The sequence below is a fragment of the Bacillus rossius genome, chromosome 6 (genome assembly GCF_032445375.1).
Source record: "Bacillus rossius redtenbacheri isolate Brsri chromosome 6, Brsri_v3, whole genome shotgun sequence".
Lineage (NCBI taxonomy): Eukaryota > Metazoa > Arthropoda > Insecta > Phasmatodea > Bacillidae > Bacillus > Bacillus rossius.
In genome coordinates this window covers 32,671,795-32,691,921 of record NC_086334.1, presented here as the reverse complement: position 1 = coordinate 32,691,921, position 20,127 = coordinate 32,671,795, and the positions used below count along the sequence as shown (strand labels likewise).

Below are 20,127 nucleotides of genomic sequence, written 5' to 3'. Positions count from 1 at the left end.
AGCAACAGCTAAAATTAAATCGCTCTCATTGGAAAAATAATTTGCGTTAGCTAGCTTGTCCACGGCCATGCAAAACTCTAATATATCCTCTACATTTGCTGACTGCAGTTTCGGAACGTTTTCTAGTGATCGCAAAGCAAACTTATTTTTTAGAAAATTTGTACTAAGCGAGCCAGACCCACTCGCTTCAGCCTGTTCCATTTGCCACGAAACCCTTTCTCCTTTCAAATGCGCCACAAACTTTTGTCTTAAAACATCTATGCTTTCGTCCGCACTGTGCTCGACTGACGCAGCTTTTAAATTAGTCATAATCTCCTCTTTATGTAATTTATATATCCAAGCCAATGCCATACTGGTGATATAAAAAATCAAAAAGTATCTTAAACACCGAAAACTACCGCGTCTGCGACTCTGACTAGCAGAGTGGCGCAGTTTTGAGGCCTTACTTAAGGCGCTCGAGTTTAAAGTCGGGAGCCGCAGAAGGGTGTACCAACTAAATGCAGTGAGAAGTACGGTCCCTAGGCAAAAAAGAATGACCTGGATAATAATTGAAAACATCACTGCCTGTTTACTATTTAATATTCCTGCTTGGCATCGGCTTGGTACATTAAAATACAGAACCATTTACACAAATCTACCGAAGATCTAGATCTCGCATTAAAGAAAAGGACATCTAATGTAATCACATATTATAAACACTATATTACGGGTAATTATACAAATATTTATAAAGGATAAGTTTTTCCCTAACAGGTCCGTTGATTACACTCCTGGATGACGTAATTGTCTATAAATGTTATTTAGGCACAATTCCGAATATTCTGGTCTAACCGGACTCTCGTTTCGACGTAATTATGCGAGTCTCACATCCCGCACCACAGCAACGTGATAAGTCTGGCTTGCAGTTTACGTAAATTCTCACGTAGCGTAAAAAAGAGAAGTAGAGTTTATTTCGCCCAATTACGATTCAAGAAACTAGCAAGATAATGAATTTGAGTTTATGATCAGTCAAGTCTCTCTGCTCATAGTTTTTCCTTGAAAAACCAACCCGGTGTCCGGCTGTTAATAGCGGTTGCGTCGAGGCTTACTTGTAGTTGCGCAGCATGGTGGACGATAACCCGGGCTGGGCACTGGTCGATGCGTAGGTGAATGGAACAGCCTTTTCCATTTTAGCAGCGGCGCAACACGCCTGCACCCGACGAGCCGAAGTCGACTCCACCAGCCGCCAGCACCGTCTCCACGCTCGCCAGCCGCAGACCGTCGCAGGTTAACGCGTCACCATGACGTCATAAGGCTTCGCGCGCCGCGCGGTGTTGGCTCGCGGAAACACACACAAGCGCAGCGCCGTGAATGTCCGTAATGCTTATGTTTTAATCAATCTTCAGGACGAAAATGAACCAAGTGCCAAACATATGATATAATTAATTACCAAATTAAAAGGAGGCGTGGCAAACGCCTCATGTTCTTGTTGAAACTGTCTCGTCGTTGCTAGCCCACTGTGTTCGTCTGAAACTGTTTTTTATTACTAAATTCCTTCCACAGAATTTGTGTGTGCTATGTTCGCTGTGTCGTCCATGGTTTCTTATATTGGATTATTGAATTCTTTCAATGACAAACAGTGGGAAAATTGCAATGTCGCATGTCCAAAGAATTGTTCCACATTCTCACCACTTCAAATTCAACTGAAAGAAATTACAAGCCATTGTTAAGCGTTAAACACCTAAAGATGACACAATTATAAATTGTGTTTAATGGGAGTTTCTGATTTTGAAAAAAAATGTGTGTATGTGTGTGTGTATATGCATACACTTAACAGTGACTTTTAAATTTCTCATATTTGTCAGTTAAAGTTAAAGTGAAGACAACGGTGAAACCCTAACAAACGCATTTCTCCCATGAGAAAGCAAGTGTTAAACTGTCAAGTGCGTATTTAAAACAGGGATATTTGTGTCATAAATTTGAATCTTCAAGCAGAAACTGCAATTGAACACAGTTGTAAGACTGAGCTGAGATGCTGCTAGTGGGAAGCCTTCATTTCACAGACGAGAGAGCCACACACTCGCTTCCCCCCCCCCCCCCCCCCTCGGTTCTATCTCATTGTATAAACCGGTGTGGCATTAAATTTTGCGGTCGATTAGGATAGGTTAGCTACATTATAAATACTTTAAAACATTGTGGATGGTTGGTTATATTAGGTAAGTATAGCTACATTAAAAATACTGTAAAATCATTTTATGGTTGCTTAGCAAATAAATTTTTAATATGTAGCTATCCAGCGCTAGGAAACCGTTTACATGATTTCACAGTATCTTTAATGTAGCTATCCTAACCAAATCAACCGTTCACAATGTTTTAAAGTATTTACAACGTAGCTAACCTAACCTAATTGACCATTGGTTATCATGAGTTGTCCATCCTTCCGCGCCGTCTTTTTTTTTTTGCCATTTTTTTTCGTCAGGAGTGTCGGGTGTGCCGAGCATACCCGAGGCTTTGAATATATATACTGTATAGAAGTCGTCAGCCCAGGTTAAAATTTCTAATACGGTTTTGAGGTAGTTGATTAATTCACCGCTGCAATCGCCACCATCTCTAGGGCATCGACTTGTGGTGGTCCCTAGCGGAGAAGTGTCGAACTCTTCAAACACCCCTTCCCCCTCCCGTTTAACGACCTTGAGCTGCAGTGAATGATAGGTGGGGGGGGGGGGGGGGTGCGAGGAATGACAGCGGGCGACAGTGCTGCGCTCTAACGTGTAAATAACAACTAAGACGATACAGGGCGTTACGGCAGCGCACTGCAGCGGTGAAGTTCCCAAGCTGCTCATCATACGCTTCTGAAAAACGTAGAGTAAATCCTATCCACTCGCGACTTCTATACAGTATATATACTCAAAGCCCGAGGCTAGCCGAAGATGCGGCACAGTTGTCAGCGGCTAGACACAAGTGCAAGAGGCCTGCAGTGGGAGCGAACCTCACTGACTCGTCCGTGCGCAGGCGCCGTCAGCCTGGGGCTGGCCTGCAGCAGCGACGGGCAGTGCGCGGCGGCCGACCCGCACTCGCGCTGCCTGCGCGGCGTGTGCGACTGTGCTGCCTCCGGCGGCGGCGGCGGCGGAGAGGCCAACCTCACGAGCTGCGGCGCCCGCAGCAGGGGCTGCCACCCGGGCACCTTCCAGGTACGCGACATCCATCCTGGGTGTTCAACCGAACTGACGCACCGACTTGGACAGGCACAGCTTGCGTCAGAGGCATGCAGTTGGAAGGAAGATGAAAGGAAAGAGGAAGATCAAAGCGCAAAACTGTGGACATAGCTTGAGGCTGGGTGCGCAGCAGGCCAACAATTGAAAACTTAACGTAAATTTTAGCCAATGAATGTCCGACGTCTGTTGATAGGGTTAGTAAATAACTATATTAACGACCAAATAATTACCCAGTGACATCTGACCAGTTATGTGTGAACACAGATTTTTTTTAACATACAAATTAATTTGGGTTACCTATGTAACATTTTAAGTAACAATCGTAACAACAAAATATTTTTTAAATCAAAAATAATTGCTTAATGAATTTTTTAAAAATAAATAATGGCATTCATTTATTTTTAAAGCAGTAATCACACTTCATCATTGTACTATCTCGACAAATTTTTGCCACGTTATGATTGATATGTCCGGACCAAACGTTGTGGTAGCTGGACTCCCTAGTGCTGTAGGCGCGTAATGTCGGCACGGCCCGGTCACACGCGGCGCACATTCGGCACGGCCCGGCACGGCTCGGACGTGTTGTCTCTGTTACAAAAACATATGCGTGTATCGCTTTCTCATCGCTCCCCAGGCCACAACGCTTTGGGTTTCACTCGTCCTTATCATGACACCTTAGTCACATATAATTTTTTCACTATATAACGAGCAATGTAAAACCGATGGTGTGACTTATATTAGCAACCCAAAAACAGCAATGTAATCAACCCATATGAATGCAATGCACACGTTACCAGTAGTCTGAATTTCACCTCGACAGATATTTTATCCAATAATCATCTGTCTCCAAATGTTGTTAGCTGAAAAACAAGGTTAAATATAGATATGAGTCGGTATCAAGGAATGTGTAATGAAATAAATATGTTACGCGCAAATAAATTTAGCAAATGAAGTTTACTGCAGGGGGAAAAAACGTATTTTTAATATACCTCGTCACAAGTATAACTTTAAAAAATCAAATACATGAAAATATAATACTCTCTTGGTAAAAGTGCACCATACTGTAGAAAGAAAATTAAATAAAATCACCCTGTACGGGTAATTAACTCGTTAAATTACATGAAACAATAAAACATAAATCTCAGGAATTTAAAAATCAAACTGACCTGGTCGCCGGTTTTGGTTAAATGCATAATACTGTAAAATGCAAAATTAGACTATAAAATGCCACTATACAAAATTATGAAAGATACAATATAATTCACAATAGCAAAATCGTAAGTATCAATGTCTACAGAATAAATACAATTTCCAAACAAAAATATAGGCCTAAAGGTATACTATAAATAAACAATGTATTGATAACCTCCCCCTTGAGGCATTGAAGTCATTGCTCACTACTTTAGCAATAATGTCTCTTTCTCGACTATGAATAACTTTATGAGGCCGTCGACAGCGTCCACGTCCACGTCCGTCCATTTCCGTACGTCTCGTAACACGCGCTGCGAGTTGGTCACGTAGCAATGTTTTCATGCTGAACGCTACACGTACCGACCTGCGCGCGCATCGCCTGCCCCTGCGCCGCCTTGCCCCTTCACCCCCGCGCAGCCAGCTATCAGACCGTTTGGTCCGGACAAATCTCGTGCGTACGACCTACTGTTACTATTAATGTTATTTTTTTTCCAATTGTGCGCCCAACGGCTTAACCGTCCAGTCCGACGGAGCGTACTCTCAGCTTTGAATATATATACTGTATAGAAGTCGCGAGTGGATAGGATTTACTCTACGTTTTTCAGAATCGTATGATGAGCAGCTTGGGAACTTCACCGCTGCAGTGCGCTGTCGTAACGCCCTGAATCGTCTTAGTTGTTATTTACACGTTAGAGCGCAGCGCTGTCGCCTGCTGTCATACCCCGCACCCCTCATCCATCATTCACTGCAGCTCAAGGTCGTTAAACGGGAGGGGGAAGGGGTGTTTGAAGAGTTCGACACATTTGTCCGCTTGGGACCACCACAAGTCGATGCCCTAGAGATGGTGGCGATTGCGGCGGTGAATTAACCAACTACCTGAAAACCGTATTAGAAATATTAACCTGGGCTGGCGACTTCTATACAGTATATATATTCAAAGCTCTCAGCCAGTGTAGCAGTGCCCTGACGCCCGCCAATTCAAACTAGCGCGCTGCTGTTCTCACCTGCATCTTTGCAGGGTGTCCTTTCCAGATATAAGTTCCTTCTCGAAAATTACTTATTTTCGTATTCCCCGCCACCCAATAAATTTATTTCAATCCCAAACTCTCTGTATGTATATTTTTATATTGACACGAATACACGTGGGGCGGTGAAGTGTACGAGACATTTCGTACATACTTACTTGCCCGACTGTCGTGATAGTGGTGTCGGCAAAAAAAAAAAGCCGGCGAAGGTAGTGGGGCTACAGGTATTGGAGAAGTTCACGTCCAAACCCTTCACGTGTCGTCTGTAGTCTCTCTGCATTTTCTCATTTAGTGTTTTTTTTTTTTTGTGACTAGCCACTCGGCTAGATGTCGTTTACATGACAGCCGGGTGGGTGTGAAGTAGACCTAGGTCGATGTGTCGGTGACAGATGGTGTCTACCACATCTGCATGATTACATGGTAACTGGGTGAATCTGTACCAGGGGCTCAACAACACGGGGGGGAGGGTATTTTGCCCCCCCCCCTTCTGAAACCTTAAAGTGGGGGCAAATGGGGGCAAAGAAAGTGCTGTGTAATCAAATTTTTAGATAATAAAACAGCTTAAATAGCACCATTTTCCACCTTAAAATACAATTTTTTCCCGGGGGAGGAGCCCCCGGACCCCCTGCTTCAATAGGGGGGATCGATGATTCTTTATAAAAAGGTATATTGCCCCCCCCCTTTGGAAATTTAGTTGTTGCGCCCCTGATCCGTCCCCCCCCCCCCCCCCTCTCAGTACTTTTACATTGTGGACACAGTTTTAAAAAGATTTTGTTACGACGGAGGTTCTAATCCACGCTTGTAACCATTACCAGACGAGGTGAAGCAGCTCCGTGTGTTCAAAGAGGTTAAGAAGCAACCCCGTGGTCGGTGCCTGGTGTGCGCAGTGCCGGTCGAGCGGGCGCTGCGTGAGCTGGTTCTTCGTGTGCGACGGGCGGCGGGACTGCGCGGACGGCTCGGACGAGGAGTGCCGCGGCGGCCAGGACTGCCCCCCGGAGGCGTTCCGCTGCGACGGCGCGGCGCGGGACCGCGTGTGCGTGTCGCGCGCGGCGCTGTGCGACGGCGCGCCCGACTGCCCGCGCGGCGAGGACGAGCGCGGCTGCGGCGCCGACCAGCCGGGTACTGCCCTCTCGCCGCCTCCTGACACTCCTGCCACTCCTGACACCTCCTGACACTCCTGACACTCCTGACACTCCTGCCACTCCTGACACCTCCTGACACCTCCTGACACTCCTGACACCTCCTGACAACTCCTGACACTCCTGACACTCCTGACACCTCCTGACGCTCCTGACACCTCCTGACAACTCCTGACAACTCCTGACACTCCTGACACCTCCTGACACTCCTGACACTCCTGACACTCCTGACACCTCCTGACACCTCCTGACCACTCCTGACAACTCCTGACACTCCTGACACTCCTGACACTCCTGACACCTCCTGACACTCCTGACACCTCCTGACACCTCCTGACACTCCTGACACTCCTGACACCTCCTGACACTCCTGACACTCCTGACACCTCCTGACACCTCCTGACACTCCTGACACTCCTGACACTCCTGCCACTCCTGACACCTCCTGACCACTCCTGACACCTCCTGACACCTCCTGACACCTCCTGACACTCCTGACACCTCCTGACAACTCCTGACACTCCTGACACTCCTGACACCTCCTGATACTCCAGACACTCCTGACACCTCCTGACACTCCTGCCACTCCTGACACCTCCTGACACTCCTGACACTCCTGACACTCCTGACACCTCCTGACACTCCTGCCACTCCTGACAACTCCTGACACTCCTGCCACTCCTGACACCTCCTGACACCTCCTGACACCTCCTGACACCTCCTGACACTCCTGCCACTCCTGACACTCCTGACACCTCCTGACACTCCTGACACCTCCTGACACTCCTGACACCTCCTGACACTCCTGACACTCCTGACACCTCCACACTCCTGACACCTCCTGACACTCCTGACACCTCCTGACACTCCTGACACTCCTGACACTCCTGACACCTCCTGACACTCCTGCCACTCCTGACAACTCCTGACACTCCTGCCACTCCTGACACCTCCTGACACTCCTGACACCTCCTGACACCTCCTGACACCTCCTGACACTCCTGCCACTCCTGACACCTCCTGACACTCCTGACACCTCCTGACACCTCCTGACACCTCCTGACACTCCTGACACTCCTGACACCTCCTGACACTCCTGCCACTCCTGACACTCCTGACACCTCCTACCACTCCTGACACTCCTGACACTCCTGACACCTCCTGACACTCCTGACACCTCCTGACACTCCTGACACCTCCTGACACTCCTGACAACTCCTGACACTCCTGCCACTCCTGACACTCCTGCCACTCCTGACACCTCCTGACACTCCTGACACCTCCTGACACCTCCTGACACCTCCTGACACCTCCTGACACCTCCTGACACTCCTGACACCTCCTGTCACTCCTGCCACTCCTGACACCTCCTGACAACTCCTGACACCTCCTGACACTCTTGACACTCCTGACACCTCCTGACCACTCCTGACACTCCTGACACCTCCTGCCACTCCTGACACCTCCTGCCACCTCCTGACACTCCTGACACCTCCTACCACTCCTGACACTCCTGACACTCCTGACACTCCTGACACTCCTGACACCTCCTGACACCTCCTGACACCTCCTGACACTCCTGACACTCCTGACACCCCTGCCACTCCTGACAACTCCTGACACTCCTGCCACTCCTGACACCTCCTGACACTCCTGACACCTCCTGACACCTCCTGACACTCCTGACACTCCTGACACCTCCTGACACTCCTGCCACTCCTGACAACTCCTGACACTCCTGCCACTCCTGACACCTCCTGACACTCCTGACACCTCCTGACACTCCTGACACCTCCTGACACCTCCTGACACCTCCTGACACCTCCTGACACCTCCTGACACTCCTGCCACTCCTGACACTCCTGACACCTCCTGACACTCCTGACACCTCCTGACACTCCTGCCACTCCTGACAACTCCTGACACTCCTGCCACTCCTGACACCTCCTGACACTCCTGACACCTCCTGACACCTCCTGACACCTCCTGACACCTCCTGACACTCCTGACACCTCCTGTCACTCCTGCCACTCCTGACACCTCCTGACAACTCCTGACACTCCTGACACCTCCTGACAACTCCTGACACTCCTGACACTCCTGACACCTCCTGACACCTCCTGACACTCCTGACACCTCCTGACACTCCTGACACTCCTGACACCTCCTGACCACTCCTGACACTCCTGACACCTCCTGCCACTCCTGACACCTCCTGCCACCTCCTGACACTCCTGACACCTCCTACCACTCCTGACACTCCTGACACCTCCTGACACTCCTGACACCTCCTACCACTCCTGACACTCCTGACACTCCTGACACCTCCTGCCACCTCCTGACACTCCTGACACCTCCTACCACTCCTGACACTCCTGACACCTCCTGACACTCCTGACACTCCTGACACCTCCTGACCACTCCTGACCACTCCTGACACCTCCTGCCACTCCTGACACCTCCTGCCACCTCCTGACACTCCTGACACCTCCTACCACTCCTGACACTCCTGACACTCCTGACACTCCTGACACCTCCTGACACTCCTGACACTCCTGACACCTCCTGACCACTCCTGACACTCCTGACACCTCCTGACACTACTGACACTCCTGACACCTCCTGACCACTCCTGACACTCCTGACACCTCCTGCCACTCCTGACACCTCCTGCCACCTCCTGACACTCCTGACACCTCCTGACACCTCCTGACACCTCCTGACACTCCTGACACCTCCTACCACTCCTGACACTCCTGACACTCCTGACACCTCCTGACACTCCTGACACTCCTGACACCTCCTGACCACTCCTGACACGCCTGACACCTCCTGCCACTCCTGACACCTCCTGCCACCTCCTGACACTCCTGACACCTCCTACCACTCCTGACACTCCTGACACTCCTGACACTCCTGACACCTCCTGCCACCTCCTGACACTCCTGACACCTCCTACCACTCCTGACACTCCTGACACCTCCTGCCACTCCTGATACCTCCTGACACCTCCTGACACCTCCTGCCACTCCTGCCACTCTTTACACCTCCTGCAACTATTGTCACTCTTGACACCTCCTGCCACTCCTGCTACTCTTGACACTCTTGAAACTCCCGACATACTACTAGTCAACTACTCCCGGGATTCAACTCTTTCAGTCACACATGATCAATTCCTAACATAAAATTGTAGTATTTTTTATTTTAATAAAGTTGTTTACTTGGAATTTTTTAGTATAATATTAAAATTATAAAAAATGTTATAATAAATAAAATTATATTAATACAAGTTTTGAAAATAGGCATAATTTTTTTCCACTAGAATGTACACTATGACCCGCACGTTAAAAATTTGTATAAATCAATAATTGAATCCTTAAAATATATGTGTACTCTGAAAGGGTTAAATAAATGAGTAGGGACACAGAAATTTCACGGATTCTTTCGGTCGCAAGGCACGGAGCATACATTTATGCATTATTCCTTATAATTGCTTTGATGATTTGATCACAACTGTTCGAACACTGCCCTCTACGACTGTGGACCAGTAGACTACCAGCTAGCATTAGAGTTGCCGAATCACACCGACTCACTACAAAGAAGGGAGTTTCTGTAGTAAACTATCACCCAGTGGGAAAGCTTATGTGGGCAGAGTATACCTAGTAGTACTATGAATTTTAGCCTGGAATCAAGTGAATTCGCGAAATTTCTTATCTATGAATGTGTGAATGAATAAAAAAACGAACAAATGAAAAAAATAACAAATATGAATGATTGCATTAAGATTAAAAATTAAAATATAATTTGAACAAAAATAATGAAAGAATTATAGCTTAAAGCATTGGTTTTCAAGTTCTTTTTCTTGCAGTAGTGTCCACTAATCGTGAGCCCGCTACCGGACATCAATTAATCCGGACATTATCAACCAAAAAAAAACAGGATTTGTATTTGGCTTTGTTAATCCTACATCAGTTCATAGGTATAAAATTTTAGTCTATGTATAAAGAAGTATTGAAACTAAAATTAAGCTATAGGAAGAAAAGCTGTGTTAATAAACAGGGGGAGCTGAATTGTTGCCCCTTGGAAGGGCAGCCCTTCAGGATTTTTTTGACAATAGTGTTTTTGAAAGGTTGTCTGAATTGTTGCCCCTTGGATGGGCAGCCCTTCAGGATTTTCTGACAGTGGTTAGGTTAGGTTAGGTTAGGTTAGGTTAGGTTAGGTTAGGTTAGGTTAGGTTAGGTCACTTTACAAACTAACCACTGTCAGAAAAATCCTGAAGGGCTGCCCATCCAAGGGGCAACAATTCAGACAACCTTTCAAAAACACTACTGTCAGAAAAATTCTGAAGGGCTGCCCATCCAAGGGGCAACAATTCAGACAACCTTTCAAAAACACTACTGTCAGAAAAAACCTGAAGGGCTGCCCATCCAAGGGGCAACAATTCAGACATCCTTTCAAAAACACTACTGCCAGAAAAATCCTGATGGGCTGCCCTTCCAAGGGGCAAGTTTTCAGGATTATTTAAGCACTTAAAGAAACATGTTTTCAGAAATTGGATGGGCTGCCCTTCCTGTCGCTGTACAAACAAACCATTGCCAGACAAATCCTGAAGGGCTGCCCTTCCAAGGGGCAGCATTTCAGTCGCCCCAATAAACACACCTACTGTGTATATCTGTACCTATGTTAACTTTGGTGCAAAATGCACTTCACACCATAAACTTGACCAAAGTTTTACGTTATTTCTATTGGAATGCGACACAAAGATCTACGATGTGTCATAGACATTCGCGTATTTTGTGTGGGAAATGGTCGGGTAAAACTGCTCTCGCGCTTGAACACGGTGTGTTATGACGTGAACGTGAGGAGACGTGAACGTGTACCTCCCCGCCAGGCTGCCCGCCGGACACGTTCCGCTGCGCGGACGGCGCCTGCCTGCCCGAGTACGAGTTCTGCAACGCCGTGGTGTCGTGCCGCGACGGAAGCGACGAGCCGCGCGCCGCCTGCCGCTCCCCGCTGGGCGCGCGCGCCGCCGGCTACTGCCCCTTCCGCTGCGCCAACGGCCGCTGTCGCTCGGGCGCCATCGCGTGCTCGGGCCGCGACGGCTGCGGCGACGGCAGCGACGAGGCAGCCTGCTCCGTCTGCAGTGAGTGCCCTGCTGCCGCTGTTCAGGTCACTTGTCTGGTGCCCGTGCTGGGATGGGTAGCCTCGGTCTCTGGGCATAGCCACGCCTCTTGACGCCTTCCCATCTTGCGTATACGGCGTATCCGTATCCGTGCCCGTGGGGACCCCCGGCCTGGAAATCCTTATGATATGAAGGCTGGGTTATCAATAAGGAGGAGAGATCCTCATAACTAGGGACACCTGTATTTCGCGATTTCATTTCATGTCAAGGTATTTCACAAAACACTATAGCTTTTTCTAAGAGTCATGGCAAATTGTGAGGGTGCAGCAGTACGGTGACCACATTCTCGTTGGCCCCGTCAAGAGCGGGACGACACCTCTCACCGACCTCAGCCAATAAACACAGGAGAAAAGCTACATTATTTTGTGAAATACCTTGACACGAAATGTATTCGCGAAATACAGGTGTCCCTACTAATAACTTGTCGCTGTTCAGGTGTATCGATCCATCGTAGAATATGGAAGAAAATTCGAATAATGAAATCTTAGTTGCACTTCAAGTTAGAGAAAAAAAAATAGCGAAGCAACCAAAGAGTATAAAAAAAAGATGTCTGCCATGGAACCCAGCTTAGGGACTGACGGTTTGGACCGGTGAGATGCTGTTCCTACACACGGCTGAAGGTTCTCGAGCTCTCAGTCAGATTTTGATGGGAAGCCACCAGTTCGTCAGTCCACCAGTTCCGACAGTTCAGTCCACCATCCTTGTGTGCACACGCGGCAGTTCCGAAAGATCAGTTCCGATTGATAAGTTCGGACTGATCGTGTGTGTGTGGGGGGGGGGGGGCTTTAGTTCGACTCTCGCTGGTGCTTCTAGCGCGGTATCGCCTCTAAGCGCAATTATATGTACTGGCGCGCAGTCTTCTCGTCGCGCATAGGGCAACTATGATATTTGAGCGACATCCATAATAACATTTTATGGCGGAGAAATAAAGGTGCAAATGTAATGGGGGTTCCTCTAGTGCTTTTGAGCTCTCTTATAAAAATATAGTTTAAAAAGGGAAACTGCTCATCCGCCCTCAGCTGAAAAGCTTTACGTAAACACGCCCCACTCGGATGCCTGGAACAGTTTGTAAATCGCGTGGTTTCTTCTGAAGCGCTGCATACCGCATGTGTGCTCCTGGTCATCACAAGCAGTGGCGGATGCAGGATTTATTTTCCGGGGGTAAGGGGAAGGAGGGATTGTAAAAAAAAAACTGGAATTAAACAATCTGCATTACTATTAACACTAACACACTGAAATATGGGCCTACAGAAGTAGCAGCAGGTGGTGTAGTGGGGTTTCTCACACAGTCGAAATTGCAGGTGTTTTAACAGCTCACTTTGAGTCGCCCAAAACAACATACTGCCTTCACTGATATTATGCAAATTTTTTACCAACTTAAGGGGAAAGGATTTATCTCCACTACTCTCCCCTTTTTCCCACTGTGTCGACAACTGATCACTCGGGCCAAGTCCGCGCAAGATTGGCCGAACTTGCGACCCCGCACGCATTTCTTGCCCTTTAAGATTCACAGAAATTGATTTTTTTCCTAACCTAACTAAAACTATATAGAAGGGGTCCGGGTTAGGAAGGAACCTAGGTGCGTCTCAGGCCGAGGCCTATATACGCCTGGTCATGCTGGGATCAGCCATGCAGGGAGAGGGTCGCATGCATCGTGTGCTTTGTGCGGGGGATCGGCCAGCCATGGCAGCTATTGAAGCATGTCTTAAAACTAAATTGAAACTTTGTTAAGTTGGGCACAGGTTAAACGTGCACAGACACAAGGAAAATCCTGGGCTTAGATACGTGAGTTGCAATAAGCATGTAGTGTACGAGAACACAGGAGACAGAGGATGGTATGGCTGAAGAGTTGGATTACTTTAAATATCTTTAAAAATAATTGTCCAGCATTATAGCTTGGATTGCATTAACATTTGTTTATTTTTTTTTTTCAGAGTGCCCAGCGCTGCCGTAGATCTCCAAAAAACGTGATGCCATCCTCAACCATATACAACATTCAAGTGCCAAGTGTGTCGCGAGACATTTGTGAGACGACTGATTATTGTATTTCTACTTTTATACCATTTCCTGTACTGAACTTCCTCGGTGTATTTATAACAATCATACTCATGAGTACAAATAAATTAAACATTTTGATGTCGTGATACTTACTTTGCCACACGGAGGTAAGAAGGACCATACACAGAATTTTATTTCATGAAGAAAAAAAAAAGGGGGGGGGAATAGAACCTCTTTGCCTGCTGTTTATTTTCATATTATTTCGTTTTGTTGGTGGAAATTATAGATTTTTTTAAAGATTTATTATGATATAGAGGAGAATATATCTCTCTCCTCTCCCCCTACATCCAATCCTGGAGGTAAGAAATTAGGGAGTGGATTTGTGCTATGTTAGTAATTAGTCAAATGTGAATGACCCTCACCAAACAAATGGTTATAATGAAGTTTAATGCTAATAATAATGTGCTGATGGTTTGTTAACATTTATTTTTAACAATACTCACTAGATAATGACATTTTACTAGTCTTTAAAATGAGTACATTTCAATCAACTAAACAAACTTTTATCATTAACCTTTATATAGCTACGGTATTTTTTGCTAACCAATTGATAACCTGACTGTTCAAATTTAAAACAGACAACCACTCCGCATACTAATACCTTCGTGTTTACCAACTGTGTGCATGCTGGGAATGAAGCATATCGGTGGCTGTTGTTGAATAAATTTAGGGAAAACCTTTTCCTCAAGGTGTTTTCCACTGACCCATTATTTGTGGTTTTACATATCGAGTGTGTAATCAATGTCTCATCGCTGGTTGTAATAACGCAGCGGGCTTAGCAGTTGCTACCCAGTCACATCTGAAATAGAAATATGCAAACCTGTACCTCAGTACGAGTCTAAGTCACGATTGGGAAACTTTACAGGATAGTAAAAATATAATTTATTTCATTGATACCATGTTTTCCATCAACTCTTCATGTGTGTGGCCGACAAGAAAATCTTACGATTATTTTACTCCAAATTGGGGACCCTCTAGAACATTGACAGGTATATAACATTGTAACTGGACTTAATGTTACTCCGGCTAAAATAAATCTTCAGATTTAGGCTCTTATAACTCATGCTAAATTCTTTATAAAACTTTCTGATTGTGCTACATTTGTATGGTTCGGAAGTACATCACATAATCTGCAATAAAACAAAATTCACCAATCTTGAACTTTGGCTCTTTTGACTCTTGAGGTGCATATATATGGAATTTTCGCGAATTGAGGGTCATAAATTTAATGAGTGGCAGGAAATGCTAAAAAGAAGCAAGATTTGTAAAGGAACATAAGTTCGAAACGACATTTTTCACAAAAGGTGAGCAAGGTAAAACAGGGTGAGTTGGCGCACGCTTCTTTTTATTTGCTAGTGCATAAAAAGTTACAACATTACACATACATGGCTTGTTACTGTCACACTAAATATTTCTGAAAAATTCGTTATTGCTAAATCATATCGAGTCAACTAAAAATATATAGATGTTTTCAAAAGTAGTGCTTTGCATCATCCTTCCTTTTATGTATGGGTCAGATGCCACAAACAATAATTTTAATAAACCATAGGTATATACATATATATTTAAATATAGTACATACAAACTACTTTTTCTTTGTTAATAATAAGGAAAAAGATGCATAATTAATTCACCTAAAATATAGTTATTAGTAATAATTCCACCATTAATTTGGATGAAGAACTAAAGAAAAGTAAATATATTCCTGCTTTAACTCAAACAATATTTTGGCTTGTTCTAAGCCAATTTTCAGTGTCAAATGAAAATAAACACAACCAAAAAGTTTCAAGTTGAGTATTTTACCATTATAACATAAATTTACTTTTGAATCTTAAGATTTTTTCCTCACTTCATTATTTCCACAATCGTTGCAGCTACTCACAGAGACATTACATGTCTCGTTTAACTACATTCCTATCTTAAAACACTTAATCCAGTCTCTTCTGAGGAACAAAACGTATTCCCAGCACTCTGCATGATCATTTGTGTCATTCAAAAATGGATCGCCAGCTTCACTTGTTACGTTACTGCTTTTCAAAAGTGTGTGTTGATAAAAACGATCTTCTTTCATTGCCTTGTCTCTCAAAATATTTTCCTTCCTTGCAATATTTCCAATGAATTGAGCACCAATGTTGATTTCTTTATTTTATTTCACTTTGCTGTTTTCATCTTGGGCAATGGACAGATTTTGTTTAAGACTTAAGTGGGTGTAGTAGAAAGGTTACTTGAATGTTACAGATGTGTGGGTCAGTCGAAAGTGTCGAAGGACCTGGCTGAATTGAAGAAAAGTGTGTGGGTGATAAAAACAGTGACCGGTAATCTGGTACTGATGAGGAATCGTGCTGGATTGTTTGGGAAGACTGAAATTTTCGCAGCATCTGAAATGACAAACATGCAGCCTATAATGCCAGTAGGTTTGAAATAATGTATGCGGCAAGCTCTGGAACCAATACCAGCCTTAACTAAAGATGCTAATTTGTTCCCTGCTTTGGCCCTAAAGGCTGCTGATGATGACATTTCCGAACGCTTTAAGACTCGGTCTCACATGCAATGTTCGTTATTTCATGTTTAGTCGTTACTGTCATTTAATGGCTGATCCTGTTAACATATCACGGTAGCTGTCATTTAAATTTACGATGCATTCCATATTTTGTAACCAGATAGCGTTATCTAATAGCGGTAAAACGTAATGCGTGTGTTTATTATAATTATGATAACTTACGTGATATTTTACAGCTTGTAAATAACGTTTTAGTATATAAATAGTGCCAAAATTTGCGACCAAACCACAAATACAAAATGATAGTAATGACCAGAATTATGAAATAACCAACACGTTTGTGACAAGAGTTTTAAAACACTGTTTTAAAAATATATTATCTTTAATCCACATCTTCTACTCGATAAAATTGCTGTCCTTTCTCTGTGCGTTTCGAACACATTAATCTCCGGTCTCCACAACTCTCCTTCATCGGAGGCCTGATTGATCCTTCGAGCCCTTCATAGAGGCTCAAGCCCTTATGGGCGTGCACTGTGGTCAGCTTGTCGTGACCCGAGATGGTTCGTTATCACGCGAAGCACGCAACCCTTAAGAAGTAAAATGTCGCTAAACCACGGAACACTTTCGATTTTGTATTGCGAACTCATACTACATGCATGGCACAGAGTGCCAAATAGACAGACTTGGTTCATGTTTATGTGGCGGGATTTACGAGCTCTTACTGTAAATAAAACATCACCATCATTATTATAAATGCAATGTTATGTGTTTTTAACTGATACATAAATTTTTTTTTAGTAAATATTGAAAATATAGATTGAATGTTTTCGTGGCCAAAAGCACTAATTACTTCTTGGCTTCTGAGTTGAGGCCATGTTCGTGGAAAAGACGTTTCGGCGTGCCTTTTTGCAGCTATCGTCACGGTGGCCTTCACCCAGAAACCATGACGTGGTTAAGATATAAAAATGTGGCATGATTAGGTTAACATCCTGAGTTATCACAAGGAAGATGTTTCAACATTCTTTTTTTTTTGCCACGTCTATTGATTTACCCTTAAGGTTTAGATTTTAGATACTGTAAAAAAAATTATAGCCTTTTACTTACATGTCTTATCATTTAAATCATTTTATATTGCGTATTTTTGTGCGACAATACTGACGTTAGGAGGAAATCAGTAAATAGTTAAGATCGTGAACATGGGTGTGATTGTGCATTGCCGTTACTATGTTGTTCCACTTTCAGTCACACGTTCCAGTACTGCAGGGCTGCAAGAATATCATGAATTATATTTTATTTTCGTGTGAACTATTTGGGATAAGGCAATAAGTAAAACTCTTAATACCCGAAGTGCAGTCTCCGAGACAGCAAAACGTCATGACATGTTTTGTCTTGCCGTATCTCACATCGCCCTCCCATACCTTTTGCCTTCCGTCCCTATCATCTCCACTTACGAACTACATCAGTTACGCCGCAGCTGCTTGGAAGGCTCTGCTGTACTCTGTTAAATGCTGGAAGCTGTCACCGTGACCGTACGTCGGGGCAAATGTCATGGGTTGCGACCACGGAGTGCAGAGAAAAATTTGCACTGATGTTCCCGATTTTAAAGCCATCAGTTGGTGGCTTTAAAAATTTGACCTAGGCTACTATAGTAGATATAATGATGTGACCATTGTACACCAGAAGAAGATGAAGACACACGATTGACAGTGAAAATGATGAAATATAACTCTTGGTTGTAAATTACTATGGTAAACTCAGGTAAAAAAAGGGCAGAAACCCCATTTTGCATGTAGAGAATGAATACAAAACCTTTACGTTTATATTGCGAGTCTCCATATATTGGCTTTGAAACAAATCCTGAAACAATATGGAATTTAGTCAAAAATGATTAACTGCTTCAAATAATTTTGAAATTGTCAAACATCAAAACTTGGTAGACAGAGAACCAAAAAAGACAATGAAAATAAGTGTAAGGTTGCTACGGTTACTTCAGCTGCATTTAATACGTATTACTAAAATAGCTGTCCTAACCTAACACAGCTTACAATTAAGTTTTTATTCATCTCAATTCGCAGAATCTGTAATTTTTCAGTATCTAAATAATCTAGTGAACCTTTTTAACACAGTTTAATAGACAAGTTAAGAAACTCAATTAAACTATAAAATTGTTTATGAACACAATATGGAGAAAGTTTAACCCCGGTATGATTTTTCTATTTTGTTTTGCCAATTTTTGGTAAAATCGATTTTATCCAGTCTTATTTCCAATAACTACCTTCACACTAATCGTTTGTATGTTCCATGTTCAACGGCGGAAGGCGAGCGATGGGATTGGTGGACCATCGTGGTTCCATCGCTTGGTTGGGTTCGCCTAGTCAGACTGCGTATATGCAACCCCCACACTAGTTGTGTGAGGCGGGCTAGTATAGCGCGAGATAGTACGGCGCGTTGTAACTATCACAGGTTACTTAGAACATCCGTTTGAATAGTGAGGACCAAAAAAATATTATAATAGGGACAGTACAGAAAAATGGCAAAAAACAGCGAGACAATAGATGTCAGCGAACCTGTTGGTGTGGAGTGTCCCTACGTTTTTGTACAATACGTGTTTAAAGTGCGTGAAACTACTTAGTTACAGTAGTGGCACCTAGCGGCGTGGAGTGGAAATTAGCTAGAAAGCAATACAATAACGTGTAAAGCTGAGTTTACGATTGATTTCCTTAAGAATTATAACTTAACATCGAGCACACGATTAAGTCAAAACTACATTTTCCAGTTTATGATTGACATAGAAGTCGTTAATTCTATCCAATCACAGCACAAAACACATGGTCGGCCATTGTTCGAAACGGAGAAGCAGGTTTGAAATACGTTATTGACAAATGGGATATCTATTTTTCGAAATGGATGATGATTACAAATGACAAATATACGAATTCTAACACAAAATACTGCCTCGCTCGGTCCAATAATAAGACATAAACTTCCGGTTGAAAGGTTCCGGTTTGTTGTGATAGGTCGCTTCCCTTAAATCTTAACGAAAAATATAAAATATAACCATTTCTGTTAAGTCTTAAGTCATCATATGGTTCGCACACGACCCGTCAAAATTCACACACGACAATCATAAACCATTCCACTAGTTTACATAGAGTCATATGGTAAGTACACGACTAAGTCTTAAGTCTTAATTCTTAATTTTCAATCGTAAACCCACCTTAAGTATCCGATATTGTCATATTACAATGTTTGGGAACAATATATTTTTTAACTGATCAAGTATTTTTTTCTATCTTTTAGTCTTCATATTCTCACCTAGCGTGAGGCCGTGAGTCAGTTGATCAACTTTAAACATTCACGTAACTACGTTTGAACACTTCTCCTATTGCATATTTTTACGTAAATTCTAAAATAATGAGAGTTTAATTTTTTAATGGTGTACTTAAAATTTTGGGCTGTGTTTAAAAACCAGTTTTTTTTCTAACTAATGCTGTGTATTTCAGTTAATTTTATTTATATTACTTATTTTGATAATGCTTTTATTTTCTGGAACATTTTTTTAAATTCTGTATGTTACGATTTACGTCTTAGCATGAATGGTCCTGTGGAAGATGTGTACTGAAACAAAGTGAAGTTAGATGCTATGTTTACAATTTAAGGGGCGTAATAGTTAATGAAAATGATTGACGGTGGTGGTCAGTTATGCTTTAATCGTTTTATATAAAACTTGACTTTTTAATCACTACAACACTCATTTTAACCTTTTAGATTGTTGATTTAAATTTTCAAGTGCGAGTGGAGCGACATTAGTATTAAGTTAGTATAGGTTTTATATACG

At 43.9% G+C, this 20,127-nt stretch overlaps 1 protein-coding gene across 1 annotated transcript in view; it reads left to right on the top strand.

The window, feature by feature from the left end:
- Positions 1-13,821, top strand: part of LOC134533421 (uncharacterized) — a 30,755-nt gene extending 16,934 nt beyond the window's left edge. Inside the window, exons 4-7 of the mRNA XM_063370942.1 lie at positions 2,992-3,170; positions 6,298-6,529; positions 11,441-11,692; positions 13,666-13,821. Of these exons, the coding sequence (XP_063227012.1) occupies positions 2,992-3,170; positions 6,298-6,529; positions 11,441-11,692; positions 13,666-13,685 (683 nt within the window). The 3' untranslated portion in view covers positions 13,686-13,821. The remainder of the gene's footprint in view (positions 1-2,991; positions 3,171-6,297; positions 6,530-11,440; positions 11,693-13,665) is intronic.
- The last annotated feature ends 6,306 nt before the right edge of the window (positions 13,822-20,127 follow it).